At 36.8% G+C, this 22,680-nt stretch overlaps 1 protein-coding gene across 1 annotated transcript in view; it reads right to left on the bottom strand.

Moving 5' to 3' along the window:
* Nucleotides 1-22,680, bottom strand: part of LOC126483709 (rho-associated protein kinase 2) — a 205,789-nt gene that overhangs the window by 24,423 nt on the left and 158,686 nt on the right. Inside the window, exons 19-26 of the mRNA XM_050106802.1 lie at nucleotides 18,333-18,587; nucleotides 17,933-18,202; nucleotides 8,410-8,503; nucleotides 3,122-3,339; nucleotides 2,803-3,022; nucleotides 2,563-2,722; nucleotides 2,405-2,483; nucleotides 2,107-2,320 (exon numbers count right to left, since the gene is read on the bottom strand). Of these exons, the coding sequence (XP_049962759.1) occupies nucleotides 2,107-2,320; nucleotides 2,405-2,483; nucleotides 2,563-2,722; nucleotides 2,803-3,022; nucleotides 3,122-3,339; nucleotides 8,410-8,503; nucleotides 17,933-18,202; nucleotides 18,333-18,587 (1,510 nt within the window). The remainder of the gene's footprint in view (nucleotides 1-2,106; nucleotides 2,321-2,404; nucleotides 2,484-2,562; nucleotides 2,723-2,802; nucleotides 3,023-3,121; nucleotides 3,340-8,409; nucleotides 8,504-17,932; nucleotides 18,203-18,332; nucleotides 18,588-22,680) is intronic.

Below are 22,680 nucleotides of genomic sequence, written 5' to 3' on the forward strand. Positions count from 1 at the left end.
TAAGAGTATACGACTTGCTGCTGGCAGCTGCTTATCCAACGGCGGCAGGGAGCATCAAAGAACACAAAGTATTATCAGAGTATGCTGATGCAATAGCTCCATATTATCAATCACATACAAAAGTTGCACAGGTCACACCTGTATTCACAAACGCAATACGTGTAATCCACTAAATTACAGGCCTATGTCATGAAGCCTATGTCATGAACGCCAATATGCAGTAGGATTTTGGAACATTTATTGTGTTTAAACACTATGAATTACCTCTAAGAGAATAGTCTGTAAAACACAACTAGCTCTTTACTCACACAAAGTGTTGAGCGATATTGACAAGGGATTTCAACTTGATTCCATATTTCTAGATTTCCAAAATACTTCTGACACTGTGCCTCACAGGTGGCTTATTATCAAATTGTGTCTTATGGAATAGCATCTCAGTTAAGTGATTGGATTCGTTATTTCCTGTCAGAGACGTTAAAGTTCGCAGTAATTGATGGAAAATTATTTAGTAAAACAGAAACGATTTCTGGTGTTCTCCAAAGCAGCATTATAGACCCTATGCTGACGTAATCTATATAAATAATTTAGTAGACCATCTGAGCAGTTGTCTTACGTTGTTTGCAAATGATGCTGTCATTTATCACCCAGTCAAGTCATCAGAAGATCAAAACTAATTGCAAAACAATTTACATAAGATATCTGTAAGGTAGCTGTAGGAAATTTGGCCATTGACCCTAAATAATGAAAAATATGAGGTCACCCACACAAGTGCAGAAGGAATCCATTAAACTTCGGGTACAGGATAAATCAATCAAATATAAAGGCCATAAATTCAACTAAATATCTAGGAGTTACAATGATGGACAACTTAAATTGGAAAGAACACACAGAAAATGTTGTGGGGAAGGTGAACCAAAGGCTGTGTTTTATTGGTAGAACACTTAGAAGATGCAACAGATCTACTAAAGAGACCACCAACACTACCCGTGTCCGTCCTCATTTGGAGTACTGCTGCACTGTGCGATATCTTTACCAGATAGCATTAATCGGGTACATGAAGAAAGTTCAAGTAAAGGCACCACATTTTGTACTATCGAGAAACAAGAGAGAGAGTCACAGACATGATACAAGCTTTGGGGTGGAAACCATTAAACCGAAGGTGTTTTTTGCTACACTGGGATCTTCTCACAAAATCAGAATCACCAACTTCCCCCTCCAAAAACATATATTGTTGGTGCCAACCTCTATAGGGAGAAATGATCATCAAAATAAAATAAGAGAAATCAGAGCTCACACATAGAGATACAAGTGTTCATTTTCTCCGTGCACTGTCTGAAGAGTGGAATAATAGAGAATTAATGTGAAGGTGGTTCAATGAACCCTCTGCCACACACCGACATGTAATTTGCAGAGTAGGCATGTAGACACAAATGTAAATGCAGATAATTAATTATGAAAATGGTAAGATTACTCTCAGGTATACAAACACTAAAAACACTGAACTTGTGTACTGTGCGTTAATAAAAGTAATACTACAACCGCAGAACACAAGCACAAATAAATATTATTGCCATATATTAACTGTAAAATAAACTAAAATCCAAAACTTACTTTTCAACATATGCTGAAAAGAAAATGCTGAAACAAAATAATGAAGCGCAGCTCGCTAAGATAGGTTTTGCCAAGTGGGGAAACTGCACATTTTTCTTATGACACCTGGTACAAAACGCTAACAGATGCCTGCTGCATTGTGGGACAAATACTTTGCACCACATGACATCACCTGGCTGCAAGGTTCACATGTACGGAATATTTTTGGCCACCACTCGGCAAAACCTGTCTTAATGAGCCATGTAATGTGAACTCTGTTTTTAACACTCACCACTACTAGTGCAGTTCCAACATTTTAGCATGTTTTAAGTGAGATCTGTATGATATTACAAAAATGCATTGTTTTTAAAGCTATGAACTAAAATTCCAGAAAAATGAGAGACGTTCCTGACTGTTACATGATTTTCCCAGAACTTAACAATTCCCTGATAATTTCCGGTTGCCAGGTTGAGTGGCTACCACAAAAATATGAGAACTCAAAAAATGCGAACTTACGTCTGCATTCCAAGGCAGCTGGTGGTCGAAACATGTGCCACAGTGGCTTCTGACAGACTTCACAATTTGTTGGCATGTGGAACGAGATCTGGATAAACTCATGACCTTTGAGAGAATAGGTCCCTGGCTTATCATCCCTCAGTGTAGAGAGCTCCAACTGATTCGTACCACTCTCATCTGGTCTTCTAGCTTCCCCTTCCCCAGCGTAAAGTAGCTTTGGGGAAAACACAGCCAAAATTGAAATGAAAAAATTATATTTCAAGAATGTTAGTAAGAAGTAGTGTATTTAATATCTTACCTGAAAAATTCGTGGAATATCTTTGGCATCTGCTCTAATTACATCGCCCTGTGTTACTGGACGAACGTGGAAAACTTTTCTATGAAGGGAACCAGTCAGTGTTAAAAAATGGTTTTTACATCTCACATTAAATACAATAAATTCAAGAAGGTACTTACTTAAGATCAAGAACAAGTGCAGGATCCGTGTTCTGCTTATCACTTTCCGAATTATAAAATATTATTTTCTTTGAGGACACTACAACATACTGTTTCTTCCAACCGTGTCGCCTTATATTCTGTTTGTTAGGAACAGACAACCAGCCTTCTAACCTTGACTCTGAATAAAAGATAAATAAAAGCATTAGATAAGAGTTACACACAATTAAATGAGGATTCAACTAAATGAATGTTTCTCACCTTGGCCTATTAAGTCATCATCATTGTCAGCACTACTTAATGATGCAGTTTCACTGCTAAGAGATGCTAGCTTAACATGTAGCTGCTCTATCTCGGAGTCTTTGGAATCAAGCTCCATTTGCAGACGGATTTTCAATGTATTTTCTTCCTGAAGTTGAGCTTGTAACTCCTGCATATCCTTTTGCCATTTTGCCACCATCTGGCTGTATTTATCTCGTTCCTATGGTGGGAGGACAACACAGAACAACATTTGACTTTTCTGTAATGAACTGAAAAAAAAATTTCTAGTTTTGGAATATTTTCTATTTTTAAGTCTTACCTGTGTGAGCTCCTGTTGAAGTTTCCGACATTCTTTCTCTCGCTTCCTAAGATCTGCTGACGAAACTTTGTTCTTACCACGACCTGCATTGCTCATATCTTTACGATTCATTATTTCTGCTAATTTGTTCACAGCTTGCATTTTCAGTAGCTGTTCTGTTTTTAGTTGTCGGTGTAGCCTTTCCAGTTCTTCATTGTTATTATTGGCCTCATTTGTAACTGTGAACATTATAGCTCTGTTTAAGTATGGCTAAAAGTATTCTCTAATTGCAATAAGAAATATTGGTAGCTGAAGTATTGATGCAATCTTGAATTCTATGGCAGTGTATGAAATGGGAGAAACCTACACATCATTCACAAAAAATTTCTTGCTGTTAATTTGTCTTAGGCAGTTATAATGAACTCAACAAATATGTGAACTTTTTCATTGTGTGCATATGCAATTATTATAGAAAAATAATTTCACAAAGAGAAAGATGGGTGCAACAAAACCTACCTTCAGAACACAGAACTCTCAATACGGCCTACAGGCCCCTCCCCCACCCCCAACCCCCTCTTTGGGAAGGAAGGCAGGACTGTGATTGTGAATTCTGAACATTACATTTCAATGTTGAAAAATTTTCTGCAGCCCAGAATGGAAGGGACTGTTGACAAAGAGGTACTGGGGAACATGTGGTTCCAACAGGATGGGGCTACAGCTCACATAGGCCGAAATTCAAGTAATGTTTTGAAGGAAATGTTTCCGGTACCTCTGGTCTCTTTGAAGGGTGGTGTGGGATGGCCAGTGCGGTCATCAGACTTTAGCATCTGTAATTTCTTTCTCTGGGGATATCTGATGGAAAAGGTGTTGGAGCATTGGACCCTATGAGAGTGGATTACTGAATTGGTGAATGCCATACCTCATGATGCATGTGAAAAGACTGTTCAAGACTTTAGAGATCATTTCCAAAAGTATATTGGTGCTAACATCCACCATCTTGCAGACATCCTTTTTCACACTGGAGGAATATAAAATGACACAGGTGTAGCATAAGGATGAACCAGGTTATTTTGTAGATTGGGCGGACAATGGAATACCATTTTCAGGCACGTGGCAATGATTGTGGGTAGGATGGTCCCCCCACCCCACCCCTCTCCCCCAACACACACACACACACACACACACACACACACACACACACACACACTCTTTGTGAATATACAATAATTACGGCATGAGGTTGGTCAGAGGATTAATTACAGGCATTTGTCTGCAAAAATTTCGGCAATCCCTTCAGCATACTGGGCACAAGATTGCTCAATACTGCACAAGGACCATCCAAAGACAGATTGTGTAGGAGAGACTTTTTAGTGAGGAAAGAATGGCAATTGTTTGGTCACGGTGGCCTCAGTTACTAACCCAAATCCTATGGTGGCCCAGATGAATGTTGCCCATAGTACAGTACTGCCCCACCATCCTGCATACATTGCACAGTACATGTTTTGACCAGCCTTTTATCTGGATCATTATGTTATCTGGACACAAATGTTGATCTGGAGTAACAAAAAACATGTTCATTCGACCAGCCGACATGTTTCCATTGATTCACAGTGCCCACTGGCTGATGGCATCATTGTGTCAACTAGAGAACAGGTAGGAGTCGTCTGCTGTGGAGCCCCAGTCCAGCAATGTGGCTGAATGGTGTGCCGCAAAGCTCTTGTGCCCATCGTAATTGTACTCTGTCAATAAGTCCACCACAAATCACTGCCTATCCTGCTTTACTGAGCAGGCAAGCCTCAGACATCCACATTCTATAATGAGATGTGGGTATCAAACAGCTTGTTGCCTACTTGTGCCTCCATAGTCCTTCAACCACTTTCCATAGATGTTCACAACAGTAGCATGCCAATAGCTGACAACTTTGCTGTTTCTGAGAAGCCCGTTTCCAGGTGCCAGGCCATAGCAATCTTACCCTTTTCTAAGTAACTTATGTCAGTTGTTTTCTCCATTTACAGTTCATACTGTCAATAGAATGAGCCTCATCAGTCTCTGCTCCACTTACGTACTACTCTTGCTATGTCAAATGCCCCCACACACCATCAGGTGGCGGTCAGTCTCCTGATGGGTACTGGTCATAATGTTCAGGTTCACTGGTGTAAGTGAAAACAACAGTAATACAAAAGAAAAAAATTTACAGATACAGAGCTCTGTGGTCGTGGACTACAATTTAGGTGGTAATAAAATTACCATAACCAGGCACTTATGTTTACTGTTGTTATTTATTTAAATGTGCAGCTAGCTTTGAATGGCTAAGCACTTATTTTCAAATGCTCAAGAGCAATTGTGTTTACTTACATCTGTTCAGTAGCTTAAGCCAATAGCAATTCCAGTGTTACCATTTGAGTTTTGCTGTGCACATATATGAGGGAACTACAAAACTGAATGCCCTGAATTTTTCTGTAAAGATTCACACATATTATTATGTATTATAATATTCATTGTCCACTCTACAAACACAATGGACGCATGTTCCTACACATCTGAACAAGTTTTATGCCACATGTGTTCAGTTTCTGCTGGCTCAATACTGTGCTACTTCTTCATGTGTTTTCATAAAGAAGTCTATCTTTTGACATCCTTAGCATATGAAAAGCTCATCTCAGCTACCACTTCTTCACCACCATGGCATCTCATTATGGTGTTTCTGCAACTCTCGTAGTTCATTTTTTTCCTATCCTCCAGTTATTGGTTTCTTCGCTTAATACAAGTTAAAAAAATTTCTTAATACTTTTCTTTAGATAATTAATAGCTTTAACTCATATTTTACACCAAATGTTGAATCATTACATCACTATAAAAATACCAGAATTACAGTAGACTTATATAAGTGAAGATGGCATTAAATGCTCCTTTTCTCAGAAATTCGGCATAGCTGTAAAGTGCCCCCCCCCCCCCTCCCCCGTCCCCAGATGCTAGATGTGAGCATCTATTCCTATATCTGTTCTATCGTCCACACAGAAGATAATCCAGGTACTTTATGTGGTTCACTCACTTGTAGGTTAATCCATCTACAGTGACGGGTGCATCAGTTACATTTTTTTCTGTCCATTACCAGGTTTTCTATCTTCTTTTTAACATGTATTTCTGTTTTCTCGGCAATTTTATCATACTTTCACATCCTTCTGATTACTTTTGTTTCTCAGTTTCTTATTAATGCTATAAATTCTGCTTAATCAAGCATAGAATACCTTTAGGGATCTGTTTCAGCAAAGTCTCTACCGATCTTCTTTACAATGAAGTGACAACACTGGTAATATGGTGTCCTCTAGTCTCTGACCAGCAAAAACATTAAAATTATTTGACAAAGTTTCTTCTACACACATTTCAACTAATATGATTACTTTTGAGAGTTTTTCAAATTGTCGAATGATGTTCACTATTAACTGCCAACGCATGTTGCCACAGGCCTTTTTGAAATTTAAAAGCAGTACCGCCACCGCCACACTAAATTCCCTAATTTTCTCCTTTTTTTATCTCGGAATGAAGAGATGATTCAGTTTGAATCAGTTTTTGCAGAAGACACACTGGTAACTCACTTATAGTTTTTCAGTTATTGAGATCAGTAAGGGACATAAATAAGTCCTTCATTCACCATTAAAAAATAAATTTTGTCTTTCATTTTGCTGAGATATTGTCAATGGAATAGCAACTTACACAATACTGGAGATGTTTATGTTCTAGTCTACAGTCACAGTTTATTTATTTCATTTACTGGATATTGGTTTCACTACACTGTACTGTCTTTCAGTTACCCTATGATCAAAAATGTTGATAATATGGTTAGAACAATAATTCAAGAGCTATTTGCAAAATATTAAAACTATTATCATCTATGACAGCAACATATGGTATGTGGTGCACCTTATAATATATTGGTAACACCTTACCCCTGGCACACAGTCGTCACACTCACTTCGCAAGTAGATGTGTCAAACACTAAAAGAAAAGGTCATTATTGAGCTTTAAATAGATGTAAACTGTGGTCAACAGTGATAAAAGTGCCACCTATTTACAGAGTACTTTTTCCTTTCTTTTTCTTGCTACATCTCAAAAAAGTCACATTGTAAAAGATATCTAAAAACAGCATAAAATTTATTTTAGTATTTCAAACAATGGAAAATCCGGGATGGAATGTAACAAAATTATGAAAAGGGAAGTTGCTGCTCACCTTATAGCAGAGATGCTGAGTCGCAGGTAGGCCCAACAAAAAAAATGTCACAAATAAGCTTTCCGCCAACAACATATTTGTCAAAAATATCCCCCCCCCCCCCCCACACACACACACACACACACAAAGGCAAACGTGACTCTCACACATGACTGCAGTTTCAGTTTATGGCGACTGAAGCCACAGCTTTGCTTCAGTTGCCAGAGACTGCAATCGTGTGTGTGTGTGTGTGTGTGTGTGTGTGTGTCTCTATATATTTTCGACAAGGGTCTTGTTGGCCTAAAACTTATTTGTGACAGTCTTTTGTTGTGCCTATCTGTGACTCAGCATCTTTTCCATATGGTTAGTAGCAACTTTCCTTTTCATAATACTGTTATTTTAGTATTTGACACACCTACTTGGAAAATGAGAATGACAACTGCATGGCAGGGAAGAGAAGCTGCCTATACATTTAAGGTGTACTATGTACCATATGTTTGCTGTCACAGAGGATAATAGTTTGTAAATAGCTCACTGCTTATTGTCCTTACTGTATTATCAAATTTTCTGATTATAGGATGGCCTCAGGATGGTACTGTGTACCGAAACTGGTAGCCAGTAGGCAAAATAAATAAATGGTGATTATCGATTAAAACATAACTTTAAGACCTTAATGCTTAATGATGACCGAATTTCTTAAGAAACCCAGAAAATTTTGTCCAAGAATCAATAAATAATGTGCAAAAAGATTTATGCTGATTGTTTCACTGGTTTAAAAAAAATCTTAAAAATCGGTTAATTTATAGGTTGACTGAGGAAAATATTATTGTTGACTTAACAATTATTGCTGTACGATCAATACAGCTTCAAGGTTAAATTCGGTAAAAAGTATACAATATTTTTACAGGACTGATGAGGTATTTGTTTTCATCAAGACAGACAACCAGCAAAGAGTACCATAAGCTCTCATTACATGTTAAATACTTTAAGACCACTGTTGATGCAATAATGACACAAGAAACTACAGGGATAAATTGCATACTGAAAACAATTGCAGCGATTCCATATCAGTTTCTGTAATATGTATCAACAATAAACGTACCTTGTTGCATAATCTTCAGCTGATGATTTAATTCATCTTTTTCTTTCACTAACTGGTCAACAGTCTTCTTATAGTCCATTTCCCTCTCCTTCGCCTGTTTGTAACAAAAGATTCTCTCTTGTGATCTAGCATTGCATGTAAAAAAATAAACATGAATAACTTTAAAATTGTGCAGTTCATTCTTCAACTTCTGTTCCCAACCATTCCTTGTACAATTCCCAAAAATCCCATTCTCTGTGGCTCAATCATTTCTGTCCCTTATCGCTCATGTCTTGTACTCAGGTAAAATTCTTTTTTTATTTCATAACTTCTACTCTGCATTTTAATACTACAAGATCTAGTAATGGATCAAAAAATATCATTTGTGAATTACAATACCAACTACAAAAATGATATAGTCTGTATCAGAGAGAGAGAGAGACAGATTCATTTCTTCAGAGAAACTTTTCAATTGCTGTTACAATCCCCCAATTCTCAAATTTTCCTAGCTTGCCACCTTTCTTGCAACTTGCTCTTTAATCAGCCTGCATTTATTACAACAACACAACAATAATCCTGTTCTTCAAAGCAATAAAACGTCTGTGTAAGTTACCACTATGTGCTAGTTGGCTTTGTAAACATAAAGAAATGAATAAATTGTTCATCTGTGTATTGAGAAAAACTCATAGAACCTGACATAACAAATTGCACACTATTAAAAGCACAAAAATCATAATAATGTAATGTTAAACTAAGAAATTCCAGAATTAAAGCACAATAAAAATAATAATTAATGAATTACAACTAAAAAAGTCTTAACAATGAGGAAGGAAGAGAGACTGTTTTGGGGAGAGCAAGGAAAACAAAAACTGAGATCAGTGAACTATTTTTTTTTTAAATCTGAATATTCATTTTTTGAAAATTTTTCCCATTTCTCAACAAATTTCAAGGAGCCCTAACAACAATACCGCAATTTGTACAATCTATTCACAAGCGGCAGCAGGAGAAAAAATATAAAAGATGCAGAAACATATGAGCATTTGGAGTCAGTGGCTCTTTCTTTTGGCAGAAAGGCTGAAAGGAAAGGAAGAGGGATGAAGTAAAGCACTAGTGAGGTTTAAAAAATGGGAAGATTTACAGAAAAGTCCCCCAGAATCCTAGGTTAGGGGAGACTTACTAGATGGGGCGAGAAAGAAAGACTGGTCCCTGCACCAGACCAGATATAAAAACCTGAGAACTTAAAGGTGGAAGATAGAGTAACAAGAAAGAAAGACACTATGGAAGACATATAGCGCAAGAGTCAATAAGAGCAGAAACCTAAGTGCTTTATACATTGTAGACAGGTGACAGGGGCAGAGAAAAATACAAGTCAGAAAAATAAAATAATAAAATGGAGCAAAGAAAAGGAATATTTACAAAAAGAACTGGCGAGACAACATAAATTAAACTAAATTTAGGTCATGTGGATGGCGACATCCAAGGACATGCCGTAAAGTCAATTCCCACCTGAGAAGTTCCGAGAAACTGGTGTCAGGAGGGAGGATCCAGATGGAATGAGTAAAACAGGCACCAACATAATGAATATCATATTACAGAGCAAGCTCTGTGACAGGATTGCCAGTATACATTCTCTGTCTATGCCCATTCATCATTACTGGTAATTTGGTGGTAGTCACATCAAAATAGAACATTGAACAATGTTCGCATAACAGTTGCTACATGCCTTTTGTTTCACAGTTGGGCTCTCCCTTCGACAGCATGGTTTTTTTTTTTTTTTTTTTGTCAGTTACATGGCTGGTGCAGGTGGTGGTAGAAGGGTGCATCAGGTAAGTCTTATAGCAGAGAGTGTCAGCAGCATAGGGGCCATAGGGTAAAGAAATGGGTGCAGAAGAAGCATAGTATCTAACCAGGATACTGGAGACATTGGAGGCACAATGAAAAGCTATTCTAAGTGAGGTGTGCAAAATAACAGACATGATGGATCTCATTTTAGGAAGTAATAAACCTATGGATGTAGTTGACTAATACATCGGCCCAAGATAGTACTGCGTAACAAGAGGTGTACTCCCAAGTTGTTTTTTTTTAATGTATCAGAAGTACCAGAATTGGATGTGGTGGTCCCATAAATCTGCTTTTGCACTAGGCTGGTAGGATAATTGCATACAGTGAAGGCTCAGGTGAGATCAGGTGAGAATGGTGGTGTATTGCTGTAAACAGTTTTCTTTTCAACAAATATATTTGCCTTGAATCCCAAGGCTGAATGGGAGGGAATATTTGACATGGAAAGCATGGCAACTGTCCAAATGTAAGTACTGGTGTTTGTTTGTAAGTTTAATGTGAACTGAAGGATGTAGTTGACAGTGAGAGTGACGTCTACTTTAAGGAAAGTGGGACAACATTTGGAATAGGCCAACGTGAAATTTAATTGAGAGATTTATTTCTAGATTCCAAAAATTTCTACAGGTCTGCCTCCCCATGTGACGATATGTGAAAAAGTCATCAATATTATATTGCAGTACCTGTGTTGTCCACAAGTATACTGCAATGGTCCTTTGGACATGCATGCGTGGTTGAAGGAACAGGTACAGCAGCAATTACAGCCATTATGAAATATATTTGCAGTTGCAAATATGGACAACCATCATCTGTATGATGGAGTAATAATAACGAAAATTTTGGGCTGTATTGGGGCTTGACCACGGACTCACAGTTGGCGACAACAAATGGAAGTTTGGGTCAAGCTGTGAGTCATGCTCAGATAGCCTAACGGTAAGGTGACCACTCACAACATGCATGAAACCCAGGTTAGAGTACTGGTCCAGCACAAAGTTTCACTGTCCGCATTCTATTATACAGTTGATGCATGTCATATCCACAATTGCGAATACATTTCATGAAAGTCATCAATGTATCTAAGCAAAACAAGAGACTGAAGGCTTACGATCCCAAGAAAGCCCCTGAAAGTGCCCCAAGAAAAGGTTGGAATAGAAAGGAACCATCTCGGTTTGTATGGCCATACCCCAACCTGTTTGTATTTCTGCCCCTTACAGGTAGAGTAGTTGTTGGTAAGTATAAAGTTGATGAAGATGAGTAGGAGGGATGTCACAGGTTTGGAATCGGGTGAGTACTTCCCTTCCCTTCAATCCTTCAGACAGCAGAAGGAGCCACTGGCTCCAAAAGCCCACATATTTCCATGTTCAGTTGGTTGTTTTCTGTTGTCATCATTCGATGAATAGATTTTTTTTATGTATCCACATTATATTTTTAAATGTTGATTATATTTGCTTACAATTTGCACTTTAGGTACTCACAAGAACAATGTCATCTGTTTCTTCATTTTCTTCATTAATTTCACCTTATTATATTCCAAACATAATTCAGTGGACCTTTAGTATTCCTGTAGGGAGTAGTCTGGCACACGGAAAGTGTTCAATTATAGTTCAGAAATCTGCAGACTAACACTAACAATGTGGAATCCTACTGAAAAAGTATGTTGCAGATTGCTGAGCTCTTTTTCCACTTAATGATTTGCTTGCTACATAAAGATCATTCCTCTGAATGATTATCAATTGATGGAATGTTAAAAGTTGCTTTTAAAGACATCACAGCAAATTTCATAAACAAATGGATGTGTAGGACAGTCAATTTAAGGATTTTCATTTTGTTAGACTCAAGCTTGCAATCAACACCCTATATGAACCTAATAACCTACTTCAATGCTAACAATATTCTTCACAGCTAATGTGAGACAGCTTAAAATGTTACCTCATATAACACAAAAGAGTTAAACTGTGAGAAGTAAACAAAGTGGAAGCACGTCACTGCTGAAGGCTATGGACTGTAAGGCAACAGAAGGTCATCAATATGCATCTCCCATGAAAGTGTTTGCACTTATTTGGCGTCTTCTGCTTTCTTATTGCGCCACCACTGTATGAGAGGCGAATGCCAATGTGAACAGAAACATGTACAAGCAACTGGAAGTACATGTCCTATAATCCAACACAGAATTGTCAAATCAAAACTGCTTCTCTTCAAAACATAATTTGCTATATCATTCAGTTCCTAGCATGAAACACTAAGTCACATAATAAGCATACAAAACTACTTTAACATCAGCTGCTACAATTACAACAAAAACATTACACAAAAAGTAGCCCAGTACTGTATTTCGGTTAAATGACTGTTTACTTCCAATCAAATGACTGTGTAAAGCAAGTTTCTACTTCCTTCATTTCACACAGATTGAAATAAACTGGATGTCTTATTCAAGTCCTGACTGTTCAAATTCATGTGACAATATACTGTGGTCTACACTGTAAAAAACTGTGTGCAAAACAAAAGAAAATAAATAAATAAATAAAATAAACATGGCTTTTTTTGTAAATTGTCCTATTTGCTAACGGACCATTCCTGAATGCAAACTGTGAATCTCTCAACATGTGCTCAGAAAAATAGTCAATTACATGTCCAGTAGCTAAACCAGGTCATTTTCGTAAAAAAGGGTTCAGGAAGACATGAATGAAGCTACAGTATGTCATGTAAGACTTTTGATTCAGTTTACATACAACAGATATGAAATTACCTCTATGCACCAATCTCAGGGAATTAATAATTCAACCTTTCTTTTCTATCTTCACAACAACTTATTTATTTATTTTTTTAATTTTAATTTAATATTCAATTATCTATTTGCAGAACTTATATTATGAGCCCCTTTCATAATATTGTCCTTTCCATATTTTCTGATAACAGCTACTGCAGATAGCTCTTGCATGCACTGAAATCTCTAATAGAATTTCTGCTTTCTTTCATATGATATTCTTGAGCCTTGTATTATTCACATTGGCTCACAATAGGACGATGTTTTATGTACCTTGGCAGAAAGCAGCTTTTATGAAGTACAAGTCCTGGATGAAAGTGCTATATTCATTATTGAAGCTGTAAGCACACACACCTCATACCACCACCATTCATTCAAGAGGTGAAGGAATACGGCTACTGCAAGCTGGACAGCAAAACTAAATTTTTTGCACGTATATGTACTGGTTTTTTTTTAACAATGGCTATGATAGATGTCAATTTCTCAATATCCAATATTCATCTCTCAATCAGTTTCAAAAGAACTGTACATTAATTGCTCCAATGGAAAAAGGAAAAAAGATTATGGTTTAATATCCTATTGAAAATAAAGTCATAAGACGGGGAGACACATTCAATTATCACAGAAATGAGGAAGGAAAGCAGCTGTCTTCTAACAATTGCATTAATCAACTGACAGAATCCACAGAAAGCCTAAATTATGATGGCTGGTCAGGGATTTCAGCCCAGATCCCCTTTAATGCAAGTGTGGTGCCTTAACCACTGGGCCATTCCCTGCCAAAGTTCCCACATGCCCATCACAGGTTTTGCTGAAATTTTGTGTGAATATCTGCAAATGTTCCCAATGAACATTGATAAAGTTTTATTTTTACCAATTTAATACTTGCAGAGATATAGTCATTTGTTTGATCCCATAGTGCAGCTATCAACACTACGCCTGTGAGTTTTCAGCAACTTTGAGGCATATCTCCAGTGATATTTTCTTCTTCTTCTTCTTCTTCTTCTTCTTCTTCGTTTCACCCAACTTTGGGGTACGTTGAATCAATCACTTCTGTGTGTTCTGTGCCTTTCTTTTCGCCCAGTACTGCTTCATTCTTTCTGATCTTGCTTTTCTTTCCTCATCAGAGATGACAATCGTTCTTTTCTTTCTATTTTGGAGCTGAAATCCCTCTTTTCTGTCTTTGCTTATCATTTTTGCGGTCCTGTCTGTGAGCATTTTTTCTGTGATGTGTAGTTCTCTTAAGTCTTTCTCTGTTTGGATAAACCAATTTGGTTTGGATTTTTTATTCCTGAAGTAGTCAAACATTCTTTTTGTAAGTCTATTTGGGTTCATTCTGAGAATGTGCCCATAAAACTCAATTCTTCTTTTCCTCACTGTATCCGGAAGTTTTTCTGTGGTTTTGTAGAGTGTTTCATTTTTGGTATGAATTAGTTTGTCGTTATGAAATTTGGGGCCTAAAATTTTTCTCAATATTTTTCTTTCTTTGATCTCTAGCCTTTCAATTGGGCCATGGTTAATGATAGATAATGTCTCAGCTGCATATAGTGCTTCTGGTTTAATGACAGTGTTGTAATGTTTTATTTTTGAATTCCATGAGAGGGACTTTTTATTATAAGTATTTTTAGTAAGCTGAAAGGCTAGTTCAACTTTGTTTCTTCTTAATTCTATTGCTTTTTTCTCAAGGGCGTTCCAGCTAATCCATTCACCAAGATATTTGAATTCTTTAACAATTTCGATCTTTTGGTCTCTTACTTTAAGATATTTCATTGGCTTTTTTATATTTGTGATTATTTTGGTTTTTTCAAAAGAAATTTTAAGGCCTATTTTCTCTGCTTGTTTCTGTAATTCGAGGATCTGTTCTTTGGCTTCTTCCCATGTTTCAGCTAGTAGGGCCATATCATCTGCAAATGCTAGGCAATTAACCTTGATGCCTTTGTTTTTTGTTCCTAGTCGGATTCCACTATTGATTTTCTTGTTCCATTCTCTTACTATTTTTTCTAGGGCACAGTTAAATAACAATGGAGAGAGTCCATCACCTTGTCGTACTCCAGTTTTTATCTCAAATAGGTCTGAGAGTTCTCCCATAAATTTAATTTTGGAGTATGTGTTTGTGATGGTTTCTCTAATTAGGTTTGTAGTTTTATTGTCTAGGTTCAATTCTTTTAATATGGATATTATGGATATGATATTTTATTGAAAGAAAAAAAAAACTAAGCCATCTTGTACAACTTTTTGCACTCCCATAAGTGAAATAATAATAATAATAATAATAATAATAATAATAAAGATTTCCTGAGTGATTTGCATATAGATAATTTGAAGCAAAATTGGCCAAAAAATAGATGCTTGAAAAAATGTGAAGTTTAGCTTTTTATGTCTCCAGAAGTTATTCCGCGATACGTCTGAAACTTTGCAATAACGACTTATCAATAAAAGGCCTTAGAATCTAAATTTTCATTCAGCTACTGCTTTACAACAATTTACATACTGAGGGGAAAGTTGATTTTTCTTTATGCCAAAAACGCAACTTTTGAACCACTTTCACAAAAAATAGTCTTTTGCAAACTTTTTAAAACCATTTTCATTACAAAGACCATATTCTAAACCACCTAACAAACTATATTTGGTTTTCCAATGTGAGCATAAAAAAATGACAAGTTGGAGGTGCACTGAAAATGGCACCATATTCTGTTGGTACTCACAGACTGAACCTGACATCTTTTTCTATGTTCAATAATTGTCTACTACTTTCTCTGGAAGATAATGTCAAAAGTCATGATGACTAGGAAATGAGCTTGAGTCAGAAAAACTGCAAGTAAGTAATCTTTGTTTGTTTGTTAGTTAGAAAGAAAGAAACAAACAAACTAACTAACTTTCTTTCTTTCTTTTCTTCCCACATTTCTACAGCATTCAGCTCTAAAAAACTATTTTTATAAAAAATGAAATTGAATAAAAAATCCAACAAAAATAATCTTTTTCTCTTTTTGTCGCTCTACCAACTTGAGGTAATCACATTTGAAAAGTGTAATTTTTTGGATTTTCTGTTATCAACGTTTCTTCCCAAAATAATTCCCACAAGTGACGTAAACTGGCCGGCAGTATAATTTTCCTCATGACATTCTACAGCAAATTAATGAGCCCTGTAAAAAATTCAAGTAGCTTGAAGTAAACATACACTTGAAAGTGACACTGAAAGAGACCTCTTCAAGCTTTGGCCTCTGACACTTATAGAAATGTATCATCAGCTTAGGATCCTTTGTTAAGAAATCCACATCAGATTGGGAATATGTGGTAAAGAAACACGTCCATGGCTGCTGTCGCACAGCTATCAGGCGTGTCCCCTATGGTAATGAGGATGCCGGTTTCCTCACTTCAAAAGGAAATAGCAGTGGTTAGAGCCACCAAGAGCCATAATAACAAATTTATAAAATTTTTCATGTTTACTTAACTGCAAACTAAGCTAACAGAATTCTGTACATTAAACCACAATTAAACTACCATATCAATAGCATTACACAACAAAAAGACATACAAATAATTTTCTCTAACATGAATCAGTTCCAAAAAATGTCTGGAAGACTGCAGTGAACTTCACCAAAATTTACACAATGTGAGAGGTGTAAAACCTGCAGGCTATTCATACAATGTGTGCTGCACCTACTACGCAAAAAACAATTTCACTACCATGATCTCCACTGGCTTAGTAATGCTCAGTTAAATTCTGACATTTATAACGAGTTTGATTTTGTAATTATATCAGAAAAACATGCTGAAATATTTCACGATGTCGTAATACAAAGAAACTTCTTTTTTGGAGCTTTTCTGAGTTATTCAGTCTTCAGCTCACTTCCTAGTCATGAATACTTTTATGCTGCCTTCCCCAGAGAATACTAAACAATTATAGAATGTAATAAAAGGTGTCAGATTTGGTACCAGCAAAATATGGGCCCATTTTCAATCAACTCCAACTTCTTGTTCTTTTTTAGTGCCTTATATGCTTGCACTGAAACATCAAATATGGTTTTTAGGTGGTTTAGAACATGGTCTTTCAATGAAAATGGTTTAAAAGAGTTTGCAGAAGATATTTTTTTGTAAAAGCAAGCCAAAATCGCCATTTTTGGCATTTTTTAGAAAAATCATCTACCTTGCCTTCAATATGTAAACTACTGAAAAGCAGTAGGAGAACGAAATTTTATATTCTAAGACCTTGTATTCGTAAGTTATTATGTACAAAGTTTCAGGTTGATCCCAGAACTACTTCTGAAGATATAAAAAGCTAAACCTTACTTTCTTTAAGTGTGTTTTACTTTCTTTTAAGCTTCCTTTAACACAAATACATCTACTATGAAGAGATGAAGCTCTTAGAAAACCTCTCTGCAGTTACCTTAAATTCCCAGCACATCTCATTCCCCAAATTTTCATTTTTTTTAAATCTAATTTTGGATGTCTCATCAATTCCACCTACACTTCTGTTTATTCTTTCTATCTTAACTGTCCCAAGTTTTAATCTTTTAAAGCTGCATACATTTTAATACTGGGTAACCTACTTCATCTACATCAATATTTGTCTACGTGAATAAACATTCAATCTCCTCAAATCTACACAAGTAACACCTTCAGTTATCCACATTCATATTTCAGTCTTCATCTTTTACTTTTCTACACTATTATAACTAAAAATTGCAGTTTGGAAGCACAGCACATGCACAGAGTACAAAACACCTTTCTCTTTTTATGTACATCTCTTTAATATAACACACAAATATAACATGCAAGAGCTCTAATTGCTTGCCCTTCAGTGAAAGGAAGTAGAAGGGAGGAAAAAATTGTGGTAAAAGAATAAATGTAGAGAAAATAAGCATACAAATCCTCAGTAATTCTAGTAAGATCATATAGGCACACCAAAAGGCTGGAAATGGCAAGAAAAATAGGCTACAGACATACCGTATTTAGGGCTATTTCCTTATTAGCAAGTTCAGCTCGGTGCTTTGACATCAGATCTTTATGTTCCAATTCTTTGACAGTCTTCTCTTTCTCTAGATCAGCAACTGTCTCCTCAGCAATCGACCGAGCAAGTGCTTCACTGTCAGCTCGAGCAAGAGCCAATTGCAACTGCCTAGAAAATGAGTCTCTCTCCTCCTCAAGCTCTTGTATTGACCTCTGTTTTTCATCCACCTCCTCCCTTAGTTCCTGTGCCTGTGTCTTGTATAATGTCTAATACATAAAGAAATTTTACAGTAGTTAGAATAGCATATTACTGATGAAACACAAATTTATTATTATGTTATAAGTATATACAGCAAACAGATATGTGGAAAAATGTATGTAAACATATTAGTCTTACCGAGAAGTATTGTTCTGCTTCAAGTTGGTCTTGCAACTCCTTCATCTGCAAATCGTCCACAGATCGAGCAGCTTTAACTTTGTGCAGCTCTTCTTCAATAGATTTTTTGCCCTCTCTTAACTGTGTTACTTCACGAATAAGCTGAGCTTCCCTTGCACGTAAGTGAGCGACTTCTGATGCCTGCACTCCAAGTTCTGTCTGCAAGACATTCTTCTTCTGCTGCTCCTGTTCTATTTGTCCATGCAGGGCTTTCACCTGAGGAAACCACAATACGATTATAGGAAGGATTGTACAGAAGCTTGTATGACTGCACATGTATCATATCTTATGGTATCACATTCTAAAGAAATGATATTACCTTTCCTTAACTACAAGGTCTTATCCTTGCACCATAATACAGAACCACCCTATTTGATGATTAATGTGCATGATGAAAATTTGAAAAAGTAGTAATTTGCAAATTTAGATGAAACTGAAGAGCAGTATGATCTCATGCATGCATGTATTAAACATAAAACAACCAAAACTACATTTAATTAGAAGGAGTATTTATATTACAAGTCCCTGATTTTCAGTTTCATCTGTACCACTAAAAGTACAATGATGGTATTTTCTTCCTCTGTTTCATCAAAAGCTTCACAGCATTACAGATATAAATAGGGAACATGCCCACATAAGCTCTACAGTCACACTAAAATAATTACAATGTGAAACAACTTAATAATACAGTAAGTATACAGTAGTACAATACTGTGAACTGTGGCTGTTCCAGTAGATTCAAAATTAACATGCTTCTACAAGAGACAAAAAGCTAAAATAACATTCCAGGACTAAACTAACTGTGGTATAAGCACTGAAATTTCACAGAAAACAAATACAATGTGTGATTAACACAGAAGGATTGGTGTAAATGATATCTTTCCTCAAAAACATTTTACAGACTAATTTTAACACTTCACATCTCAACACAAATGGAAATCAAACTGCTCATATTTTGATAACGGCAGATGCAAAACATAGGCAACTGAATAACTAATAAACTAAGAAGGATCATAGTATTATAATATTTATGGACAGTCAATAATGGTTTATTTAATACTAAATAACCAGGGCAAAAATTTAGCAAACAAAAGTACCAACTGCTAGTGCTCATAGGAAGCAAACTTTGTGCTCCATTTCATTTCAAATTCGCACAAACCAACACACGGAACAGCTGACAAATTGTGAAAACCTTCTCTCAGGAGACCTGTCTAAGAAACCTTTGTATGGTTGATGTAAACAATAACACAAAGGAGATGGGTGTGAGGTAGCCCAAAACATGAAAATAATTCAGATGAAGGCAAAAAATTTTAATTTCACCATCCACACAAAATTCTAGGAAATAAACTATACACCATTTCTTCACCCAGAAAGAAAAAGGAAATTAACAAAGTAATTGACTCAAAACATGCTTGAATAGTAATCATGGCACACAAATTAGATGGTCGACAACAACAAAAAAATGAAACCCAATGAGAGAGAGAGAGAGAGATGTGAAAACAAAGATGAAACATGTATTATTTACGTTCTTCAATTGACTGGCTAAGCTTAATCAATGATCAAAATCACACAGCACACGCTGCAAATATTCTGGCTCCAATTGTAATCAGTTTACACAGTACTGTATCTATATCTTTCTTAACTAGGTTGCAGTTGGTGTTTATTTTGAAGCTCTCGATTTCAATGTTCCCCTGCTCAATTGGAAAAATGGCCCACACCAATCCACTGCATGTATCCGCACTGTTAAAGCAGCAAAAGACAGCTGGTGTTGCTTTGCTAGTGACTGCCGTATGACTGATTTTTCCAAGTATTCGAGATATGACTCATGATGATTGTAATGGGTATAAATCTAATAGAGAATGAATGTAGTAGGGAAGTTCTTGGAGAATTTCACTATTTTTTGATTAAGGAGATCACTCACTAAAAAGGCAGAAGCACTGAGTTGCCAATAGGCACACACAAGAGACAGAAAACTTCCTAGCTTTCAGGGTTAGTCTTTGTTGAGCTAGAGTAAAACGCGCCCATGTCCACACATGCACACACACACCTACACCCTTACATTGTGCTGGCTGGACTAACAGTGACAATGCTGTATTTCGACACGTGGAATGGTTGTGGTTGGGGTAGTGTCACCTGGGGTAGACAGAAGGAGTGAGAGGTGGGAGGCAGGGAAAAGATCTGTGGGGTGGGTGTCTAACGGCTCAGAGGGAAGCAACTGTTTTGCAGGCCAGGAATGCAGGAGCAAAGGGTGGGAAGTAAGGCACAATTTTAGGGGCTGGTCGGGAATAGTGCACACTGAAGGCGACTTAGCGACATGAATTGGGAGGGGGAGGCAGGACAGAGGATAGGGAAATTACTGGACAGAGGGTGTGTGGACAGTGGGTTACCTGAGGCTTACCTGAGGCTGACACCAGGATGATTACGAGAGGGGAGGAAGTGTCGTAAGATAACTCCCATCTGCTTGGTTCACAGTAGCTGGTGGTGGAGGGAAGGATCCTGATGGCCCGAGCTGTGAAGCGCAAAAGGGGTGTTCCACATCTAGGAACAGTATTTGCCGTCATTTGTCAAGGGACAGACTCTGAGACAGATTTTTACTCTCAATCAAAAAGACTGCCCCCTTCTACTGCTGTGGGGTGCACTCAGCCTCATGATGCCAATTGAGGAGCTACTTGAACGAATAGTAGCGGCTCCGGTCAAAGAAAACCATCATAACGACCGGGAGAACAGTGTGCTGACCACACGCCCCTCCTATTCGCATCCTCATCTGAGGGTGATACGGCGGTTGGATGGTCCCACTGGGCCACTTGTGGCCTGAAGACGGAGTGCTTCTACTGCTGTGGTGTCAAACATTACATGCTGATCAACTTCCAAGCACCTATAAATGAAAACAATAGGAAGAGCCCAGATAAGGTGGAATGTTTTTGGGAAACCTTTGAAAACGAAATACCCCAAATGAAAATGTCAAAGTACGGTCAGGAGAAGATAAAATCTTTTGCAAAATCAACAGACAACCCGGCACATAAAGAACCAACAGAAGTAGTGACAGATTGATTAGTCTGTGCAAAGTTTTCAACTTAAAACTGATGTCCACATATTTAAAAAAGAGCCCCCAGAAAATAAAAAATGCTTTTAGATCGTCAAATCCATATTTCAGAGTGTCCTAAGTGATCATGTTGTGATATCAAGTACAAACACTAAAGAAGTAACAAATGCCAAGGTAAAGAAAGCTGCAAACATTGGAACGGACCATTAGCTGATGGTAGTTTACGGTAAAATTTATTCCCCAACACAAGACTAGAGGTCAGAAGAATAAAATATTTAAAATCAACATAGAGAAATTACAAAGAAATATTCCAGAACAAACTAAACAACATAGAAACTAGTGATTGGAAAAGCAACAGTACCAAAATAATAGATGCTGCCAAGGAAACCGCTCCATTGACAAAGAACGAGAAACACGTATGGTGGAATGAAGAATGTGAAGATACCTTGGAAGACAGATTGAGAGTGTGGAAAAGATGGTATTCAAAAAAAAAAGGTCGACTGTTTGCAATTCGTAAACCAAAGTAACTGAACGACAAAATTTTGCTACCAGATATTTTGAAAAGTCTCTTCTACATGATATTGAAGAAGATTCCAGAGTAACAACACAAGAATTTTTTATAAAACTTTCAAAGCTCAATCAATGAAGTATTAATTGTGAAGTCTGTGTTTTAAAAGAAAAAAGGTGAACTAATCACTAATAATAAAGAAAAATGTGAACTATTAGCAGAGTACTTCAAAGAAGCTCCTCAATTTTGAGAAATAAGTGATACCTTTTAGTCAAAGTAGAATACGATAATGTTTTTCCAAATTAAAAACCACCAGATAAATCTGAACTTCAGAATATAATTAATGAACTCAAAAAAATAACAAGGCTTTTGGAAGTAAGTGGTAAAAATGCCAGCAGTGGAATGATCAAAATACACCCTTTACGCAAGAAAGGAAATAAGGTAGTTTCTACAGGAATCTCTTTAGCGGCTGTTACGTACAAAATCTTATCCAATGCCCTTTAAAACTGTTTGGAAGAGTAATTAGACCATCAGACCACTGAAGACTAAATGGGATTTAGAAAAGGGTAGTCCTGTGTAGAATAGATTATGAATTTGAAAGCAATCATAAGCAACTGTTGACTAGGAAACAAAAATCTTGACACAATCTTTGTAAATCTCAAGAACATCTATGACTTTGTAGACACAGAAACTCTCTTCAATATACTACAAGAATTTGGCACAGCCAAAAGCTTTGGCAATAATTAAAGAAACACTGA

Source organism: Schistocerca serialis, chromosome 6, assembly GCF_023864345.2.
Source record: "Schistocerca serialis cubense isolate TAMUIC-IGC-003099 chromosome 6, iqSchSeri2.2, whole genome shotgun sequence".
Taxonomy (NCBI): domain Eukaryota; kingdom Metazoa; phylum Arthropoda; class Insecta; order Orthoptera; family Acrididae; genus Schistocerca; species Schistocerca serialis.